Source organism: Marmota flaviventris, chromosome 14 (assembly GCF_047511675.1).
Source record: "Marmota flaviventris isolate mMarFla1 chromosome 14, mMarFla1.hap1, whole genome shotgun sequence".
Taxonomy (NCBI): domain Eukaryota; kingdom Metazoa; phylum Chordata; class Mammalia; order Rodentia; family Sciuridae; genus Marmota; species Marmota flaviventris.
Window position 1 is genome coordinate 61,845,222 of NC_092511.1, and position 22,733 is coordinate 61,867,954.

Genomic DNA, 22,733 nt, shown 5'->3' on the forward strand with positions numbered 1-22,733 from the left:
AATGATGGGGGTATCGGTATCAGGGATTGAACCCACTGAGCCATATCCCCAGTATTTGGTATTTTATTTAGAGACAGGGTCTCACTGAGCTGCTAAGTGCCTCGCTAAATTTCTGAGGCTGGCTTTGAACTCACGATCCTCTTGCCTCAGCCTTCTGAGCCACTGGGATTCAGGCATGCGCCACTGCGCCTGGCTAAATAAATTTAAAAGGGGCTGGGAATGTGGCTCAGTGATAAGCACCCCTGAGTTCAATCCCCCATACGGAGGAAAAAAAAAAAAAAAGCTATGGCCCACTTCAGGCCAGTCAGGTGCAGAGCCTAAAGCAGGGAGCAAAGGAGGACACGATAGAAACACACTTCAGGACCACCAAGAAAAGTACCCAGGTGATTGTGGGGCATGAGGGAGAAAGAGGCTTCTAGATTGAAGGACTGTGAGGAAGAACTCAGAAGGAGGTAACCCCGGGAGACACAGTGGCTTTGTGGGTATGGGAAACTCAGTCAGTTTTGGATAGCTGAGCTTGAAGAGTAGAGTCACCAGGATGGAGCTCTCCAGTAGGCAGTTGGTGCCTTCCTTCTGGATCAGATGTGAGGTGTTGGGACTGTGGCATCATGGAGTTGGAATTGCTACAGAACTGATAGCTGATGTTGTGGGACATGAAACAACTCCCCAGGGAGAGTACACAAGGTTTTTTTTAAAAAAAGAGGAGGAAGAACCACAGAATTCTGGAAGTTTCGGAGGCTTAAGAGTCTTGTTATGTATGCCTCAACCCTGAAGCAGGTTCCTTGGCCTGCAATTCTCAGTATTTTGGGGACAAGTAGAGGTAATCCAGCAGAGAATGAAAGTCCAGGGCAGCAAGCAAGCAGGGCACATGAGATCCCTTCCCCAGTAAAGATGGTATTTCCTTTTAGCTTTCTGGGCTTGCATCAGATAAGGCACAACAGTGCCCATTTTGGGGACACTGAAAGAGTGTCCTAGGCAGACCCCAGGGCAGTGGGTAGCAGGCCTGAGGAGGGAGGTGTGGACAGAGGAGGCCCACTGCCATTCTTGGTATGGTTCTCTCTCTGGGAGCAGAGCGGCATCTGGCCTTGCTCTGGGCAGCTTATAAGGCCTGGTGTGAGTTTTGTTTATGCAAGTGCAGCCTAAAAGGAACAAATCCACCAGCACTGGGGCTGTTGCCACTCGAATCCTTTTGCATACATTTTTCAAATGATAATTCACTCTACCAACCCCCCCTCTACACCCCCCAAGGCCAATTTATTGAAAAAACCACCTTATATGGTAATATTGCTAACACACCGTCAGCTGGCCTTTTTAGGGACTCTGTTTAAAGAAGATCCGCCTCTGGGGTTTTATATTGCTCTGGTATTTCTGCCAAAGACACAGCAGCCCTCAGTCACTGGGAGAAGGACCTCTCACACCCTCGGTGAGTACCACACAGCTTCTGCAGCCTCTTCCTTTCTGGGGCTGCCTGGCCTCTGGGTGCAGGAGGAGCCTCCAGATTGGCCTGGCTTCCATGACGCTGGCCCAGGTCACAAACGTCAAGGCTCTTGGTGGCAGCAGTGCCTGCAAGCACAATGCTGCCTGCCAGGAAAGGCCATTTCTGGCCAGGGAGCATCCTGGGGCAGGGGCAGCTTGGAACCATGTTCCCTGCTCTTAGGCCAGGAGGCTGCTGGGATGTGGCGCCTGCAGTCTCTACTTGCCCGGCTCACTCAGATGTCCTTTGTCATGGGTCAGAATGTCTGGGAGGGTGTTTTAGGAAAGCAGATATTTTGCAGAAAAACAGTATCTTCTCAGGGTATTTGATGGTCCTGGTGTCCATGAGATGTCTATGTTGGGAATACAAAGTTATTTTCTTTCATTCTCCAAGTAAGTCTTTCTGTTCTCTGGTTTGTGCTTGCTTGGCTGATGTAGAGAATTTTCTCAATCTCTGAAGGTTCTAGGTTCATTGTAGATGAGGAAAAGTCAAGGGTAAGTTAGGGACAAGTGTCCTGTGTCCTTGGTTTTAGGGCTGGAAGGCACTTTGAAGCCAATTAATTCATTCTCCTCTAATGAGAACACTGAGGTCCAGAGAGGCTAAGCAACTCATCTGAAAGACACACACACTCATCTGCAAAATAACCTGTGAAGGCCATGGTGCCCCAAACACACACACACACACACACACACACACACACAAAGAATCAAAAGGAAGTGAGATAGAGAGGTCAGTTCCATTTCTGTGGTCTGAATCCACTAACATCTTTTTTAACAGCTGAGGCAGGTTGGTGTCATGGTACAGGGCCTTGGAAGCAGACTGGTAGCCAAAGTTAGTGAGTAACCTCAGTTTTCTTACCTATAAAATGGGGTAAAGGTAACAATATACTAATTAGCTCTGTAGTAAGGACTAAATGTATAAAGTACAGCACTCAGACTAACATGGCCAGGGCCTGGTCGTAAGTCTTCAGACTATAAGAATCCTCTAGAAGGCTTATTAAAACAGATCATCCCACAGTTACCCCAGATTCTGATTTAGTAGGCTAGGGGTGGGACTGATGATTTATATACCCAAGCAGCTCCTAGATGATGCTAAGACTGCTGGTCTGGGACCATACTTTGCATGGGGAGGCTCTGAGCACCCACCTTTACTATCTAAATGTGGGTTTCACTTTCAGAGTAGACCTTGGGCTGGAAAGAGGCAGAGCCTCCCTTGATGGAGATGGTTAGGTGCTGGAGAATGTGCCATGAGCAGTGCAATTCTATACAAGGCCTGGGAAACTGAGAAAAAGAGGCTGGAGTCCCACAGTCCCATTCAAGGGCATGACCCAATGACCCAATGACCTCCCACTAGGCCCCACCTTCTGAAGGTTCTACCATCTCCCAATATGCCACTCTGGGGAACAAATGTTTAGCACATAGGCCTTTGGGGGATATTCAACATCCAAACTATTGGCCAAATTATATTGTTTCATTGTGTTCATGTATGAATATGTAACAACAAATGTCACTACTCTGTACAACTATAATGCACCAATAAAAAATGTGTGGGTGGCGGGGGAGAAACTAGCAAGCTATTTTAAAAAAAAATATCCAAACTATTGCAGTATTTATATATGTTAGGGGAGGGGCAGATAATAATCATTTGAAGCCCTCACTCCAAATATATACCCAACTACAGTGTGAAATTCCACCATCAAGAGATCTTCCTTTGGGGGCCAAAATTGTCCACTAAAATGAAAATGTATTTTGAAACTGGCTTAAATTCAAACCTTAATCTTTTCCAATATGACAAGCTCCATCCTAGAAATTCTTTTTTTATTGGAGCATTATAATTAGACAATATTGGGGTTCATTTGACAAAATAATACATGCAAGGAATTTGCCAGAAGTAAACTTTGATGGAGAAGAATAAGAGAAATTAATAAGAATTATTATTTTATGTGCCCTTTACAATGGGGGTTTATATGCTTTTTATATAGTATTCCAGATAGTGAATATTTTTAGGCTTTGTGAGCCTGAAGTTCTGTCTTAACTACTCTCAACTCTGCCATTGTAACAAAAGCAGTCATAGATAATATGGAAATGAGTGGGCATTTCTGTGTCCCAATAAAACTTTATTTGTAGACCTTGAAATTGAATTTTATGTAAAATGGAACAGTACTCTATTAATCTTTTTCCAGCTGTTCAAAAATATGGAAAAAAAATTCTTAGCTTGTGGGCTGTACAAAAACAGGCCTGAGTTTGCCTACCTTGGTTTACAATTTATACAGCACTTTCATTTCATTGGATTCATCATCTTGTGAGACAGATGTTATCATTTTCAGAGCAGGAAACTGGAGGCCAGGAGGGACATGTGGACGAGGGTGTTGGGAGGGTGTCCCAGGAGGGAGGATAAGGGCAAAGAAAGAAGATGTGAGAGGAGTTCTGTGGTCAAACTTGTTCCTTCAGAGTGGTAGGGAGGGAAGATTTTCACACCTCTGAGTCAGGGTTGACCAGGGAGATGGGTGAGTGAGCAGATTATTTGCACTCATTAAGTTTGGGGTTTTGGCCACCTTTGGGGGAAAATAATAAATTAAAACTGCATTTCTAACTCCATGCAAGCCTCAATGAAGTCCAGATGTATTGTGTGCTGAAAGAGCCAGAACAATCCGCTCAGCTTCCCTCAAGCACAAAGTGGTTGTGACCCCAGGAAACCACAGTGCCTTTGGCTCTGATTCAGCTGACATGCTCGAGACTAGCCACAGATTACCAGAAAGCAGCTGAGGAAGGGTTAGAATTTCCCTGGCAGAGACATTCCAGGAGTCTGACTCCAGGGTAGAGCCTTTCTTCCCGGGGTGCTGTGGGGCCCCACAGAGGCTCCGCTCTAGGCCGCCAGCCCTCACCCTGCCGTCACCACCCTCACTTCTTCTTTGGTTTAGCAGAAACAGATTTAAAGCACCTGAAGTGCTGCAGAATGGTCCTGTTGACGGTTTTAAGTTGCTTTGTGGTTTGTCTCAGCAGCCACACTGCCTGGAAACAAAGTCGGAGGCTCTGATTCTGTCTGTGTATGTGGAACATCAGGAGGGAGGCAAAGGGTTAACTGAAAAGCCAGAGGGACTGGAACTATAAATCACACCCGAGAGAAGGACAGAGGGGGCTCTGGAGCTAGACAGTCATAGAGCTACAGCTTTACCTCCCTGCCACCCTTTGGTTTTGGACGCTGTCTTCCCTTCAAGGTGGACCACCGGTTGGAATTGGTCAGCTGGTGAAGAGAAAACTGTGTCCATGTCGTTTCAAATCAAGTACCTGAGGATCCAAGGGGCAGAGCAGAATGGGTCCGCCAAGTGATGGGATTGTCACCCGACATTTATTGAGCACCTACTCTGCACTAAACTGCGAATTAGGTGCTGGGGCTATAAATGTCAACTCAGATATGGTGCTGGCAGAGGAGGAGCTCAGAGGTTCACAGAGAGGAAAGAACACAGACCCTTTTGTTTTGCTGCTTTTGCTGCCAACAGCTCTAGAGGAACAGGCAGGCAGAAGCAAAACACCAAACATGGAGAAGTTAGGACAATTTCACCAAAGTGGTGGGGACAACACACCCTCAGGCTTCAGACCTGTCCTGGGGTGATGCCAGGCCTGGGAGGTCCTGGACAAGTTCTTTAACTTCTGTGCAAGGTGGTTTCCAAGTCTGTGAGATGGGATTTAAAATTGCTTCTTTCAGGGACATTGTGTGGGTTAAATAGATGATGCTGTATACATGAAGAATACCACATTTCGTAAACTTAAAACACTTTTCACCAAACGTGGAAACACTGAGTACACTGTGGTGTTTCACCTAACAAAGCAACTTGCACCTTTTTCATTGCATTAAATATATTGCTATTGTACGTAGGTTCCTGTTAATTAGTTAATAATCCCACTTATTCAATAACTTTTCAACATCAGGGCTATATCCAATTTTGACTATTTCAAAAAAACTGTGTGCTGGGGTTGTGGCTCAGTGGTAGAGTGCTTGCCTAGCATGTGAGAAGCCCTGGGTTCAGTCCTCAGAACCAAATAAAAATAAATAAATAAAATAAAGGTATTGTGTTCAACTACAACTAAAAAATAAATATTAAAAAAAGCTGTGATAAAGAGGCATGTGACGGTTCATAAGAAGGGATTTTTAGAAGTGTTTTTTGTCCAACCAAAATTTATGTATGTTTTTAAGGATTTTCATAAGTATTTTAAAATTCCCCTTCAGAAAAGCAGGACAATAGGACCCTCGATAGCAGTGATTATAAACCTACTTCTCCATACCCTGACCAGTAAAAGTGGGCCCGAAAAATGGACACAGGGTAGGAGAAATATAGCTCCGTGGTAGAGTGCTTGCCCAAGCTTGTACAAGGCCCTAGGTTCCTCAGCAATGTAAAATCAATCAATTAATCCTGGTCACAGCATTGCTGGCACTCCATAAGACACCAGGTCCTACTCACAGGTGCTAAACAAGAGCTTTCATAGTTTGGTCATTGAGACTCACACGTGGAACCTCTTACTTACCCCACTGCATTTCATCTTCTTTGATTCAACTCATTTTCTCTGTTTTTTTGGAACTTCTTGGATTTTGATTCTTCCATCCAAACTATTTAATATTACTCTCTCCCCTAGTTCTGTTTTATCCAGAAATTCAATCAGCCAGTACTCTCTGTTTTCATTCAACTCATTTATAAAAATGTCACCTGGGGAAAGACTTAGAGTAAAGCTCTGAGGCATGTTGCCACCTCCAGGTTGATATCCACCATTAACTAACACCTTTCAGTGCCAGAAATTCAGCCAGCTGTAAATTTGCCTAATGGTCTTATTGCTTAGCCACATGGCTTTATCAATAGGGCTATTCTCTTCTGGGCCCCATAGGGCTAGAAAGATGAGACTAAGCTCCACTGCCATTTCGAGATTCTGAGGACCAACAGAGACAGAAGCAAAGCAGATTTTAAAAGGCCTCTCCTATTGGGAGTCCTACCTCAAACAGAATTTTCATCTTAAAATTGCTCTAATAAGCTTCTGCTCCATCCCTCCATATCCTTTCTGACCTTGCATTCACAGGTCTGAGACTCTGTCTCCTCTTTGTTTTAGCCATGGTCTTCACCGTCCACTTTCAGCATAAGGCCATTTGGGGCCCCTCTCTCTCCCTCTCCCTGACGGAGCCACCTGTGGTCACACATTCTGCAGCCCTCTCTGCTGGGGTCTGTCCAAGTCCACTGCACCCTACCCCTGTGTCTCAGCTAGAGGGCCACCTGCTCACTGCTCCCTGAGATCCTGTTGTTTCTTGTTAATCACCAAGTGCCAAGAATTTGTTTGATGCTGTCTTTAATCAAAAAAGGAAGGAAGGCGCTGGGGCATGTGGTGCATGCCCGTAATCCCAGCAGCTCAGGAGGCTGAGACAGAAGGATCAAAGCCAGCCTCAGCAAAAGTGAGGCATTAAGCAACTCAGTGAGACCCTGTCTCTAAATAAAATACAAAAATTGGGCTGGGGATATGGCTTGGTGATCTAGTGCCCCTGAGTTTAATCCCTGGCACACACACACACACACACAAAAAAAAAAAAAGGAAGGAAGGGAGGGAGGATAAAGGAAAGAAGGAAGAGAGGCAGGAAGGAAGAAAGACTGTCTCCGATGTTGGAAAAATTAATTCCTTCATCAATTCACATCGTACTGATTTAGTCCTCATCATGGAGGAAGGAATGCTGTTTTCTCCATCTGTCAAGGCAGCAGACGGCAAGTCCCATCACGAAGTTCCTTCCCTTCCTCTCTCTCCCCATCCTCTTCGAGGTCCTTCTACCCTTAGGACTGTAGTCTTCACAGATAACTACTGCGTCTTTTTTCTTTAATATATTATCGATTTTTGTTTATATAAGCTATATATGAATGCGGTCTCCTTAAAAAGTTAAATCATTGCAGATATAACCCAGCACCTCCTTTTCCTGTCCCCTTCCCCACCCCCAGAGGCAATCACAATGACCTATTAGGTAGCCTTTCAGAATTTTTGCTATATATTTATATCCACAAGTAGGAAATCATGGAAAATACATAATGCTTTTATGCTTTAAAAAGAAGTCGTATAAACCAGGTGCAGTGGTGCATACCTATAATCCCAGCAGCTCAGGAGGCTGAGGCAGGAGGATCGCAAGTTCAAAGGCAGCCTCAGCAATTTAGTGAGGCCCTAAGCAACTCAATGAGACCCTGTTTCTAAATAAAATACAAAAATAGGTCTGGGGATGTGGCTCAGTGGTTAAGTGCCCTTGAGTTCAACCCCTTGTATAAATAAATAAATAAATAGTTAGATAAATAAATAAATAAGAAGGAAAGAAAGAAATCACATAGCCAGGTGCAGTGGCACATGCCTGTAATCCCAGCAGCTCCAGAGGCTGAGGCAGGAGAGGATCACAAGTTCAAAGCCAGCCTCAGCAACTTGGGAGACCTTAAGCAACTTATTAAGACCCTGTCTCAAAATAAAACATATAAAAGGGCTGAGGAAGTTGCTCAGTGGTTATGGGCCCCTGGGTTCAATTCCTGATACAAAAAAAAAAGGGGGAAAAGAAAGAAATCACATAAATGGTTTCAGCTTCATGTTCTATTTTATAATTTGCTTTTCAGCAAGAATGGTTTTTAAATCTACCCATGTTAGCCCATATAGATATGCCTTGTTCTTCTGTTAACTACAATACAGTACAGTGATGTATCCCATTATTTGGATATTTGGGTCTTTTCAAATTGTGCATCCTGTGTTTCCCTAATTAAAAAGTACCAGTTTTCCTACATTTTTGCCAACACTTGTCATAAAACTTTGAATCTTAACAATATGAGTGGAAGATGTTCTTCTGTAATTTGCATTTTTCTGGTAAGTAGAGAGGCTAATGCATCTTTTGTTGGGTATTTGCATTTCCTTTTCTGTCAATTATCTATTCAGTCTTTATCTTTTGTTTTCAGTTATTTACTTTCTTATTGGTTTGTAGGAGTTCTTTGTATATCGTAAATAATAACCCTTTGTTAGGTATATTGCAATTTTTTTCAACTCTTTTCCTAAACTTCAAGTCTTTTAGTGATTCACTCCATGAGATGAAAGCTGATTTTGGCAGGATGACCATAACTAAGTACCACAGACTGAGTACTTGAACAATAGAAATTAATTTTTTCATGTTTCTGGAGACTAGATGTCTGAGGTCAAGATCAAGGTGTTGGCAGGGTGGTTTCTCCTGAGGCCTGTCTCCTTGGCTCGTAGCTGGCTGTCTTCTCACCCTTACCTTCTTGTAGCCACCTTCTACATGAATCCATGTCCTAATTTTCTCTTATAAGGATATACTTTCTGTGGGAGTAGTCATATTGAACACCAGCCATATTAGATTAGTGACCTCATTTCCATTTAATGACCGTTTTAAAGACCCTATCTCCAAATGCAGTCACATTCTGAGGTACTGGGGATCAGGACTTTAATATAGGAATTCGAGAAGGGACATAAATCACTCCATAACAGCAGGGTAGAGGGGAAAAGCCCAACTGGCAGAGAATGGGAGGCCAGGTCCACACCTGCCCTTTCTGGAACTGGACCCTGATTGCAGGTGATGCAAGATCCCCAAACCAAGAAGATATTTATAATATGATTTGACACGCAGTTGACGGGTTCTCTTCTCCTACAACCCCAAGGTGCTCCAGGCCTCAGTTCACTCAGCTACACTCACCATGTGTGAAGAAGAGACTACAGCACTTGTGTGTGACAATGGTTCTGGCCTGTGCAAGGCAGGCTTTGCAGGAGATGATGCCCCCCGGGCTGTCTTCCCCTCTATCGTGGGCCGCCCTCGCCACCAGGTTTGTGCTCATTTGGATCCAAAACTTTGAACCACTACGAGCCACATTGTGGAAACTATGCTGTGTGTGTGTGTGTGTGTGTGTGTGTATGTACACAAATGTGTGCTGGGGTGGGGTGGGAGGCTGTTTGCTGACCAAAGATAGAGTGCAACTCTTTAAACAGAATTATCCCATGCCAAAACCAATATTTATCAGTCATACCATGATGTGTTATGTCTGGGCTTAAGTTTTGGGAGTTGCTAGGTTTGGAGGAATGAAGATACATGAGATTAAATAAGGCTCTTGCTTTTTAAAATTTTTTATTTGTTCTTTTTAGTTATACATGACAGTAGAGTGTATTTTGACATATTACACACATATGGAGTACAACTTCCCATTTTTGTGGTTGTACGTGACCTGGTCAGAGGAAAGTTAGGTCCAATTCCTACTACTGTCTTTCTTATTCCCATCCCGCTCCCTTCCCTTCATTCCCCTTTGTCTGATCCAATGTACTTCTATCCTCCCCCACCCCTGCTTATTGTGAGTTAGCATATCAGAGAGAACATTTGGCCTTTGGTTTTTTGGGATTGGCTTATTAAGCCTCTTGCTTTTAAAAAATTTGCATTTTGTGAAGATGACACACAACTCACTTGAGATCATGGGTTGTGAAATAGGCAAAAATATTTCACCAAAGGGGAATAATAGGCAGAGAGGAATCTGGGAAAGGGAAAGCTTCGTAGAAAAATAGATACCAGAGGCTCAGGAGGATTCCAGCTAGTGGAAAGGAGAGCACAAGCAAAATGTGGAGGTGTGGAGCATAAGCACAGGGCACTTAAGGAGAGCAAGTACATGTCGGGGGGTGGGTGTGATGGGGCCGGGGGAGAAGAGGGAGGAAAAGTGTATGGATGGGCATTGTTTTATCTAAAAAAAAAAAAAAATGACATTGTCTTAGGAGAGAGAAGAAAAACCAGCCCACAGGAAATCTCTTACCTCCTCCTCTTGTCACCTCCACACTCACATGTGTCTGCCCACCCTTACCTTCTGTTGTCCTGTATCTGGGGGGCTCTTTTTCTCATTTTCTTCCTTCTCCAGAGTTAGCCTAGTGCCTGAATCCCTCTGTAGGAAGCCTTCAGCAGCTTCACTCTCTTTCCTTGTCTCTTGCAGGGTGTGATGGTGGGAATGGGCCAGAAAGACAGCTACGTTGGGGATGAGGCTCAGAGCAAACGAGGGATCCTGACTCTCAAATACCCCATTGAACACGGCATCATCACCAACTGGGATGACATGGAGAAGGTATCTGGACTGCCCCACAATCCCCCTGTGTTTATTTTAACAATGATCCATCATCATGACCCTAGAATCTCACAACCCACTGTGCCCTGACAACTCTTCCTTGAAAATGTTCTCACCTCCTTCTTTCTTTTCTTTCCATCCCCCATGATAACTTCTCCAACCTATGCTGCCAAACTCTCTCCCTGGACTGTTGCAATGGCTTCCCACTGCTTTCTTTATCTCCGGCCCTCACTCACCCTATTCTCTACCCTGCTGCAAAGCTCCTCTTTCTAGAAACATCAGCTCAGGTCATTCACATCTTCTAGAATCGTCAGTAGCTCCTCATTAACAACAGTAAGTTCCTAACTTCCTGTCATGGCATCTGAGGACCTGGCCATATCTCATTTCCAGTGTCCTCCTTTCACTACCTTCGCTCCAGTCAATATTCACCCTTGTTCAAAATGCTAGTGCTGCTGGGTGCAATGGCACGCACCTGTAATCTCAGTGACTGGGGCTGGGGGAAGGGGCGGTGAGGCAGGAGGATCATAGGTTCAAGGCCAGCCTTAGCAACTTACTGAGACCCTGTCTCAAATTTGAAAATAGAAAGGGCTGGGGATGTGGCTCAATTCCTGGTACCTAAAATAAAATGCTGGTGCTACCTCCAGAGATGCAAATAACCCTCTCTCCCTTTTTATTTTCTCTGTTTTGATTTCAGATAGGTGAATTGATGTTATATTATTATCATGATTCTTTAATGAAAATCTTAAGTAGGACTCTGGGGGTTTCAAGAAGTTCTTTTGTGTAAGAAAATGTAAAGAGAGAGCATTTTAAAAATGCTAACATTTGTGACAAACAAACTCGTGTGCAAAATGCTTACAGAGCCTTTCTAATATTCTCTCTTTGGGGGAGGGGTAACTACAGATTTAACCCAGGGGCAATTTACCACTGAGTCACATCCCCAGCCTTTTTTATTATTTTTTTTTAAATATTTTTTAGTTGTCAATAGACCTTTATTTTATTTATTTATTTGCAGTGCTGAGGATTGAACCCAGTGCCTCACATACACTAGGCAAGTGCTCTACCATTAAGCCACAACTCCAGCCCCCTTTTTATTTTTTATTCTAAGACAGTCTCATTAAGTTGCTTAGTACCTCATTAAGTAACTGAGGCTGACTTTTAACTTTGGATTCTCCTGCCTCAGCCTCTAAGCTGCTGAGATTATAGGTATGTACCACTGTGCCTGGCTCTAATATTCCTTCAATCAATTCCACTGACAGTTGTATGAGAGTCTTTATTTCTAAGATGATCGTCTTTTGAAAGGTAACAGAGAGCTTATTGAGCAGACTGCCATTAGAAATGAAGAATATTGAGTTGAACTCTGTAATTCTCTAAATCCTGGATTTGGTTGCTCTGGATATGAGATAAGCACATAAAATGCAATAGCTTTTACATTACAGTCAAGTGGGGGAGATCATGGACACCGGCATCATTGGAGAGACTTGGGTGCAAATCCCACTCTCTAAAACTTAGTTTCCTCATTGGTAAGTGAAGATAAAAATATTTCCTTAATTAGGTTGCTTTGGAGATTGAATTAGGTGAATATTTAGTATAATCCTAGAACATGGATTAGTGCTAAAGAGAAAGTGATATTTTTTATTTATATATATCTCACGATCTCTAACTTGAAAACATAAGTAATAAAATATTTTTTTACAGTAGTGATAATGTATGAATCCTTCAAAGAAGCCTCTAGGATAATAATAATACATGCCTTAAAAAGAAAAACTAAATAGGGTAAGGCTGCCAAATTTCCCCCAAATAATTTATACACTCATTGCCAGTACAAGAAAAATTATGCAAAATAGTCATAAAGTATGATTGGAGAAATAAATGGGCAAAGATTATGAGAAGAAAAGGAGTAAGAAAAATTATTAGTGAGACCGGCCAAATTCTAAAATATAAATATGAGTTATAAAAATTAGAACAATTTGATGCCAGCACAAAGGTAAAAAGGGATTATATGATACATGAAACTTCCAACACTAGAGGAGAAAAAAGGATCATTCAGCGAATTACTCTGGGACAACTGATTAGTTATTTGAGGGGCTGAAGAATCTTATCTCATACTATTTAACCAAATATATATCACTTGAAGAGAAAATTAAATATAAAAATTCAAAGAATAGCCAGGCACGATGGCATATACCTGTAATCCCAGAGGCTGGGGAGGCTAAAGCAGGAGGATCACAAGTTCAAGACCAGCCTCAGCAATTTATCAAGGCCAAAAGCAACTTAGCAAGACTCTCTAAAAATTTTAAAAAAGGGCTGGGGATGTGGCTCAGAGGTTAAGCACCCCTGGGTTCAATCCCTGGTAATAAATAAATAAATAAATAAATAATTTTAAAAAGTAAATGTGCATGTTTAATCAGTTTTCTGGTGAAAGTATTCAGAGAAAAGACAAATTTGACTTCTTAAAAAAATCATAATTTCTAGCATATCAAGAAAATCAAAAGTCAAATGTCAAATTGTAAAAAATACTAAAGTGCATTAAAGGATTAATATAAATAGCTAAGGCAAATTGGTAATTAAAACCACAAAATGTCCCTTAGACAAATAAAGGATATGAACAGGTAATTTGTCAAATGGAAATTATAAAAAGTTGCAAATTTGAAAAGATTTAAAACTCATTTTGAAACACTTAAAATTAAAGCAACCAGATATTATTTTTTACCTATCAAATTATTTCATATTTTAAGAGTGAAAACATTGAATTTAAGCAAAATAGCCACTTTCTTATTTATTTATTTTTTTGTTACTGGGAATTGAACCATGAGTGCTCTACATGTGAGCTCCATCCCCTGACCTTTCCATTTTTTATTTTAAGAAAGGGTCTTGCTAAGTTGCTGAGGCTCAAACTTGAGACCCTCCTGCCTCAGTTTCCCATGTCATTGGGGTTACAGGTTTATACTGCTATGCTCAGCTACTTTCTTATTCTATTTTTTTTTTTTTTTAGCTTTAGGTGGACACAATATCTTTATTTATTTATTTATTTATTTTAATGTGGTGCTGAGGATCGAACCCAGTGCCTCTCGCATGCCAGGCGAGCACGCTGTTACTTAAGCCATATCCCCAGCCCTTTCTTATTCTATTTTTTAAAAAATTTTTTAGATGTTGATAGACCTTTATTTTATTCATTTATTTATATGCGGTGCTGAGAATCAAACCCAGTGCCTCACACATGCTAAGCAAGCGCACTACCACTGAACCACAACCCCAGCCCCTACTTATTCTTAAGGAGTAGTTTAACATTTGTCGGTCACAGAAAATAGTCTCCCAGTTGCCACATCTTTTAGTCTCCTAACTCCACATTTAGGATTCTTCTCTGTAAAACATCTTGAATTCAAAACAGAAAATATAAAGTGCACAAAGATAATTTTTACAGGATCATTTATAAACAAAAATCAGACACTCTAATAGTAATGATTAAATATATGACATATATGATAAACTATTGAAGCACTAAAAATATTTCCTTACTTTACTAAAAATGAATATTGACTATGAAAGAGAAAGTTATTTATGCTATGAAAACAAATTTGAACATAGTATAATAATAATATGAAATAAGTAAATAATAATAACAAATTTTAAAATACATAAAGAAAAGATTCAGAACAAAAACAAAATGTTAACTGTTATTAGTTGATGGAAATTTGGGATATTTTAATAATTTTTTTCTTCTTTTTTTGAATTATAAATATTTTCAACTTTTAGGATACAATACTTTGTTAATAAAATAGAATGAAGTGCAGGTGCTTGGACCCACATGTAAAGATACTGATTTGGTTGGTCTGGAATAGAGCCTAGGAACCTGCACCTGGGACAATGGTCCCAGGTTATGCTGAGAGAGAGCATCCAGGGGCACATTTTAAGAAACATCACCTTTTTAAGACCAATTGCTATTTTTCATGATCCTGCTAAACCTTCAAGTCAGGGCCTCTGCTTGTGCCATTTCCTCTGCCTCAGATGCTTTTCCCCACCTCTGGAGACCTTCTTTGCTTTCAGACCCATTCAAATCTCCCAGATTTTGACAACTCCTGCCTCTTTCTTAACCAAACAATTTGGTATGTCTTTGCAGTTTGTGTTTTTGACTGTCTTTCATCCCTTCAGATTTCAAAAGAACTGGGCACCATGTCTGATTCACATCTACCTTCATTACACTTAGCATCCTCCTACCAAAGTTCACAAATATACGGGTTCAAGGGGACCAAGTGACCCTATGTCCTACCTCTGAAAGCAACCAAAGCCCCATTTCCCTGTCACTAGTACCAAATTTCTCTGAAATAAAGACAATTATTGTATCATCTTTTGCCTCCCAGAGAACATTTGGTAATATCTGGAGATATTTTTAATTGTCACAATTGGAAAGGTGCTACTAGCATCTAATGAATGGAGACCAAGGATGCTGCTGAACATCCTATAATGTACAGATCTGCCCACTCAACAAAGAATTATCCAACCTTGAATGTCACAGTGCTGGGATGAGAAATCCTGCTCTAAGCACCAATTAGCCTAGTCAGATATCAGTTAGGTTCCCAGCAGGAGACAGTATACTCTTTATTTTAATTGATTAAAAAAAAAAAAAAAAAGATGTGAGCAGGGTTAAGGTAACCAGAAAGGGATGTTAAAGCACCCAAGTGCCAGAAACAGTGAGAGCTCTCACACCCCTAAGTCTGAAAGGACAAAGTGGGGGAGGGCAGTGTCATTGGAGCCCAGTGAGAGCTGAAGTCCTGAAAAAGGAGCTACCCACCAGTTCATGGAGGACCACACCATTGCCAGGAGAAATGCCCTGACCACTTTCTCTCCTCCTACTCTCTAATTCTCTTGCTAGAATCTTCCACTGGCCAAACACAGAATTCAGAAAGTGATGAACAATATGCCCATCTCCTTTGAGGCACAAAGCAAAGGAGATAAAGGAGAAACAGGAAGAAGGAAAGTCCAGTGGAAATAATCAACACACACAGTATATTGGCCCCAGGGCTGGCCTGCCTGGGGCCCTGTTGAGAAAGAATATGTCCTTTAAGTGTCAATTAGAAATCCCAAAGCTGACCTTTCTCCTCTCCAGATCCAACCCATCCACTCCCCTTACAGGGGCTTGTTAGAATTTTCCAGCCTGCTGGGAGTCTGCTGGGCTAATCTGGCTTTTGTCTCAACCAGATCTGGCATCACTCCTTCTACAATGAGCTACGGGTAGCACCAGAAGAGCACCCCACCCTGCTCACAGAGGCCCCACTAAATCCCAAGGCCAACAGGGAGAAGATGACCCAGGTAAGAGTTGGCAAGACTTGAGGTCTGGCACAAGAGTGCAACATGGATGCTCAAATCAGATACTTTCTCCCCTTCATACATCAGTGCAACAGACTGTTTTGAGGGCCTTCTATATAGCCCAGGGCAAGGCCTATAGGAAGTGGGAATAGTATAAAGTACCAAATTGGCTTAGTTCCTACCCTTAATAAGATTACAAACCACTCTATAGCCCAAAAGGTGCTGCAATTTTTGACAGATAGTTCTTTATTCTTCACTGTCCTTTCAGATCATGTTTGAAACCTTCAATGTCCCTGCCATGTACGTCGCCATTCAAGCTGTGCTCTCTCTCTATGCCTCTGGCCGCACCACAGGTAAGTAGCCCTGTAATTTCTTTCTTTCTGATTTCAGGGGAAGTAAGGTCAAGCGGACCTCCTGCAGAGGATCCTGCATGGAACAATTAAAGGGAGAGCCAAAGTCCAGGAGAAAATTATGCTTAGAGTTAACAGATAGGAATGCCTATGGGAAATGCTGGGTCTGAGCTTACTTCATAGAGTTGGAAAGAATTTACATGAACAAAGCATAACTAGCACACACATTCAGTGAGGGCTGTTCCTTATGGTAGCATTCCAGGAACTTATACACACATCCCATGACCCTGGAATGTTCTACCTCATAAAGTTAGCAAAGGTAGAACCTGTGGTGATAGACGTTATATGTATGTGACCTTGCTGTGGAAGGATATTCTGGAAACACAGAACCTCAACACAAAATGACCCTTAATAGGGACTTGACAGCTTTCATCAATATCATTCAAACATTCAGTCATCATGAACTCATTCATTTATCCATTCACTCCTCTATCAAATATTTCCCATTACTCTCTAGAATGTTCCAAATTCTGTACCAGGCCATGGACATACACAACAAATAAAACAGATCCTGCCATCGTGGAGTGAACAGTTTAATGGGGGAGAGATAAAAGTAAAAGATCATTTCACTGCATGTGATAAGGACAGCAAGGATGAAATACATAGCACACACAGTTTTGTATTCTGGGCTTTGCACTTGATTTTATGATATAAACATCATGTTTACTGGACACATGGTAGTCATGGAATGATAGCTTCATTGTTTATTTATTTAACCACTTCTCTTTTGCTAGACCTTTTGGTTTTCTCTAGTTTTTATTCTAAAATTTTTCATAATAAACTTTTGTGTACAAGAGCAGATTACCAGTTTCTGAATATTTATTTTGCATCTGGCCCTTGTCAAACCATCTTATTATGGTCTAATGGTTTCTTAGTTGGTACATTTAGTCTCCTAAACATAAAACCATGTCATATGTAAATAATGACAATTCTGTTTATTTTTGGTAATAATATTTTGTATTTACATTTTCTGTCTTACTACATCGACTAGAACATCCAGGACAATATTAAAAAATAATGGTGACCAATCAGGTGCCATGGCGCATGCCTATAACCCCAGCAGCTCTGGAGGCTGAGACAGGAGGATCATGAGTTCAAAGCCAGCCTCAGCAAAAAGTGGGGCACTAAGCAACTTAGTGAGACCCTGTCTCTAAATAAAATACAAAAAATAGTACTGGGGATGTGACTCAGTGGTTGAGTCCTCTGAATTAAATCCCTAGCATCCCCAAAAATAATAATAATGATAATGATGACCAACAAAAAATATGAAAAGAAGAGAAATAAAATATCATGCTAAGTAAAAAATAAAATAAAATGTTTTTTTAAATGTTGATCTAGCGGTGTTTCCCCATCAATTAGAATATTGCTGTTGGATCAAGAGGGATTTCTTTTAGAGAAATTTTATTTCCTTTCATGGTTTACTAAAAGTTTCATTAGTAGAGAATGTTAATCCCTTTCAAATTGATTGGTTTTCATAGTTCCTTCCAGATTTAACATTCTGATTGTAGGTACATATGTATTAGTTTGATTCCTGAAGGATTTCCACTCTTACTTCAAGAACATGTAGCCTAGATTGAATGCAAATCAACAAGTGTGCATTACCATGAATGTATTTCAAAGAATCCAAGAAAAGGAGAGATTTCACTTGCCTTCTAGAGGCCTATAGTCTCATTTGGGAGAAAAAAAACTGATATACACACACACAAATATGAATGATGATTCTCATGGTGGGTGAGTTTTCTTAATTACTAAAGGGAAATATGGTAGCTAGAGATCATTTGGTAACAGATCTCAGAAAAAATAGATGAAAGACAGAATGAGATTTTCATTTGCCCCATCCTCTCTCTCCACAGGCATTGTCCTAGATTCAGGGGATGGAGTCACCCACAATGTTCCCATCTATGAGGGCTATGCCCTACCCCACGCCATCATGCGCCTTGACCTGGCTGGCCGCGACCTCACGGACTACCTCATGAAGATTCTCACAGAGAGAGGCTATTCCTTTGTGACCACAGGTATCAAGCCCCTTTCCTGATTTTGACTTGAACTCAGAACAAATCTGAGGTAGGACTAAGAAGAATTCTGTGGTCCAGTGTCCTCTAATTCTCTTGGGGGCAGACTAACCCAAAACTGGGGCTGTGCCTCTGGTCAAGACAGGCTTATTGAAGGAGGAAGATTCCTAATAAAGACACCCTGGGGATGGGGACAAGGCTTGGGTGCTCTAAGAGTCACTCAGCTAACCCCTCCATTACAGCTTTTCCAGCATCCTCTCCCTCATTAGGGACCTGCTGCTTCTGTTTGTGTCACACTGGGACCTGTGGCTTTGACAGGGATGAATGGTAGTAAAGATATGGTGGTGCATTTCATTACCTAGGGGTGCTAGGGTTTGTCTGAAGAAAATTGTAAACTAAAGAGATTTGAATTTCTAAGAAGAGGGGCATCACACAGCCCTACTGTGCAAATGAGTTTTTAGGTAGGGGCCTTAATATTCTGTGGGATAACAAAGTGTAAGTTTGAGTCTAGATTGGAAGTGTGCCCTGTAGGGCCCTCAGGAAGGCTATGGCATTATCAGGACAGTGATAAGAACAAGGGGGAAATCCCATGCGAACTTTTGCTTGGGAATAAAGCTTTTGTACTCCCATTTTAGAAAAAAGTGGACAATTTTACATGGGATGAAGAGGCCATTGACCTTCTTTGGGGATAATCCAGGTATCATCCTAAGACTGAATTCAAAATAGATATAAGGAGTTTTTCAAGGTGATCACAGTGGCACAAACAAGCTATCAGAACCGAATACCCACTATTTGTCATTTCTGTTCTTCTCAGCTGAGCGAGAAATCGTGAGAGACATCAAGGAGAAACTGTGCTATGTGGCCCTGGATTTTGAGAATGAGATGGCCACAGCAGCCTCATCTTCCTCCCTGGAGAAGAGTTATGAGCTGCCAGATGGGCAGGTCATCACCATTGGCAATGAGCGCTTCCGCTGCCCTGAGACCCTCTTCCAGCCTTCTTTCATTGGTGAGGTGCTATTTTCAGTCCCTGCTCACTGATCTAGAGGGCACAGTGGAGGGGTTCAAGGTGAAGGGTGGGCGAGGTATGCAAAGAGAAATACCAGGAAATCATGGACATTTTGTTTATTATTTATACATATTTTTCCAGGAAGGATCAAAACTATATAAACAAACAACTGGATAAAATCTAATTTTAAATAAAAGGGCCAGGAAATCAAGATAAAGGAAAAGCAGGAAAAGCAGGGCTAGGGTTATCGATCAGTGGTGGAGCACTTGCATTGTGCATGTGAGGCACTGGGTTTGATCCTCAGCACCACATAAAAATAAATAAATAAAGGTATTGTATCTATCTACAACTAAAGAAAAAAAATTAAAAAGATAAAGGAGGGCCAGGGGTGTGGCTCAGGGGTAGAGCACTTGCCTAGCATGCATGAGGCACTGAGTTCCATCCCCAGCACCACATTAAAATAAACATATAAAATAAAGGTATTGTGTCCATCTACAACTTAGAAAAAGTTAAAAAAAGATAAAGGAAAAACAGGCTAGAGAATATAAAATGAAACTAAGAATGAGATTAATACCCTACACATATCAGGATATTTTCCAATCATTGGAACATATCTACAGTAGGAAAGAGATCAGACTTGATTTTAAGTCCCAACTCTGCCCCTCCAAATCCTGTCACCTTGGACTTAACTCCCTTCTTCAAGTTCCAATTTTCTCATCTATAAATTGGAAACAATGATGAACCTACCAGACGGTATTAAGACAAGGATTATAAAGTAATATTTAACACAAGGACAATTACTTTCCTTAGGGGTGTATAAGAGGATGATAAGTGTAGAGGGTTTCTTTAGGGGGCATTAAAAATGTGTCCCCCAAGAGAATATTAAATTTGATTTAATTTTAATCAATTAAAATTGTATTGTGATGGTTTCACAGCTCTGTGGATACACTAAAAACTATTGAACAATATATTCTTCCACATTGTTATTGGTGCACTATAGTTGTACAAATTGATGGGTTTTATTGTGAACAATATACTATAATAGGGAATTTTTATGCTATGTGAATTTATCACATTAGAGCTGTAATGTAAGCTGGTATGTAAGAGGAATTGTCCCTTTAGAAATATGCCGTGGTCAACAGTGTGAAAGATCAGTTAGAACAGGGGGAAGCTAAAAGCAGGGTCAAGACCAGCTGGGGGTCCACTCTTGTAATCCAGGTGGGACGTTGATTAAAGTTCTGAACTAGGGCAGTTGCAATAGCAGCAGAAGGATCATATGAGGAGCTGGAACTGAGTTTATGAAACAATGGGTTTGTAATCGCCACTAGGCATGGAGTCTGCCGGAATTCATGAGACAACCTACAATTCCATCATGAAGTGTGACATTGACATCCGTAAGGATTTGTATGCCAACAATGTCCTCTCTGGGGGCACTACCATGTACCCTGGCATTGCTGACAGGATGCAGAAGGAGATCACAGCCCTGGCCCCCAGTACCATGAAGATCAAGGTGAGTCTTGCCCTAGATACCTTTTCCTATTCTTTGCACAGAGACCTGCCTACCTGGGAGGTGCTGACAGGCACAGGAACCTGGTGTTCTCTTGGGTTCAGCAGCAGCCTGGTCTGGAGCAAATTTCATCTTGGCAGATTATGTTTCTTGAGACCTGATAGGCTAGAGACATGTTTAGCATGGACGAACTCTTGTCATATGGATGTCATACAAGAATAAATTGAAAGAATTTGAGATAAAGAGAATATTGAGCTGGGTATGGTGGCACATACCTGTAATCCCAGCAACTCAGGAGACTGATGTAAGAGGATCACAAATTTAAGGCCAGCCTCAGAAAATTAGTGAGACCCTGTCTCAAATAAAGAATAAAAAGAACTGAGGATGTAGCTCAGTGGTAAAGTACCCTGTGTTTGATCCCCAGTACCAAGAAAAAAACAAACAAAAAAAAAAGAATATTGGGTCAGTGTAGGAGGAAGTTGGGAGGAGGGAAATAGAAGGAGAGAAGAAGAAAGTAGGCAAAGTTAAAATGTCTTTAAAGTTTTACAAGAATTTGGATGTTACCCTAGAGGAGGTCAAAATTTTAAAAGGGAATGTTTGCTCATGGGGCTGGCTGCCACTAAAAACTCTCAGGGACATTCCTGATTTTTTTTTTTTTTTTTTTTTTTGGTACTGGGGACTGAACTCAGGGGCACTCAACTACTGAGCCACATCCCCAGCCCTATTTTGTATTTTATTTAGAGACAGAGTCTCACTGAGTTGCTAAGCGCCCCACCATTGCTGAGGCTGGCTTTGAACTCATGTCTCAGCCTCCCTAGCCACTGGGATTTTTGGCATGTGCCACTGTGCCCAGCTGACATTCCTGATTTCTTGGCTAAGCTGCTCTGATCCATTGTTCATCCTGCCTCTGGACTTCCACACTGCTTCTCCCCAGGGTGCATTTCTAAGTCCTGAGCCTCAGCAGGATGGAAGCCCACCTGTTTACCACTTCTCCCTAGCCTCTGGTCTCCAAGCAATCATACCTACCTTCCCAGGGTTTCTGGGAACTTTCCTGCTAACAGGTTTAGAGAAAGAGTTGGGAATAGGAAGAAACTGCTGGAAAGTTACTCTCACAATAAAGGTGGTCTTGGGGGAGTAGGCCTAATGGAGATGTGTTCTCTGTCACAATTCTAAGAATTTTCCTCAGAAAGGAAGGCTGCTGGGGCCTTCCCTGGCCTGGTGGAGGTGCTCATCACAGGGTAGCAGAGCAGGTCACCAGAAAACTGCCAAGAACCTACAGGCTCTTCCCACCCAGAACTTCAGGAGAAATGTACTTACTTTGCCTGCCACATGGAGGGCATCATGCCAGGATGCCACACCCAGCCTCACCCCAGATTCTGGTTCAACAGGTCTGAGGTGCCCGCTTCATCTACATTGAGAAACAGCCACCAGGGTACAGCAAGCATTTTTACCATAAGGATGGGAGGAGGGGTGGGGAAGTAGACATATCTAGTCTACCACAATGTTTATCCTGTTCATTTCTGATCATGGAGGCCGCCCTTTCCCAGGGCAGTCTAGAAGCATGGTGAGAAGATTTCTGGTCCTCCTTTCCAGTTCTTTTCTTTTGTTGCCTAAGGTCTGGGGCGGGGGAACTACAGGTATGTGCTACCATGCTCAACTTCCTTGCCTGTTGCTCTTGGGGGCTGATCATGATTCAAACATTTACTCTTTGCAGATTATTGCTCCCCCTGAACGGAAGTACTCAGTCTGGATCGGAGGCTCCATCCTGGCCTCTCTCTCCACCTTCCAACAGATGTGGATCAGCAAGCCTGAGTACGATGAGGCAGGACCCTCCATTGTCCACAGGAAGTGCTTCTAAAGTCACAACAGGTTCTCAGGATTCTCTTGAGACTGTTGATACCAGTTACTGAAACATTAAACCTG

At 41.9% G+C, this 22,733-nt stretch overlaps 1 protein-coding gene across 1 annotated transcript; it reads left to right on the top strand.

The window, feature by feature from the left end:
• The first annotated feature begins 1,371 nt into the window (after positions 1-1,371).
• Positions 1,372-22,733, top strand: Actg2 (actin gamma 2, smooth muscle). The gene is made up of 9 exons (XM_027943825.3): positions 1,372-1,423; positions 9,138-9,299; positions 10,443-10,571; positions 15,768-15,878; positions 16,144-16,228; positions 18,139-18,300; positions 19,112-19,303; positions 20,632-20,813; positions 22,525-22,733. Exons 2-9 carry the CDS (start codon positions 9,174-9,176, stop codon positions 22,666-22,668), a joined length of 1,131 nt encoding a protein of 376 aa, XP_027799626.1. The 5' UTR covers positions 1,372-1,423; positions 9,138-9,173; the 3' UTR covers positions 22,669-22,733.

Bases quoted from the DNA above. Each gene is read 5' to 3' on its own strand.
- Actg2 (XM_027943825.3), top strand. From the start codon at position 9,174: ATGTGTGAAGAAGAGACTACAGCACTTGTGTGTGACAATGGTTCTGGC. The intron at 15,879-16,143 runs GTAAGAGTTGGC...CTGTCCTTTCAG, and splicing joins ACAGGGAGAAGATGACCCAG to ATCATGTTTGAAACCTTCAA. The intron at 20,814-22,524 runs GTGAGTCTTGCC...TACTCTTTGCAG, and splicing joins CCAGTACCATGAAGATCAAG to ATTATTGCTCCCCCTGAACG.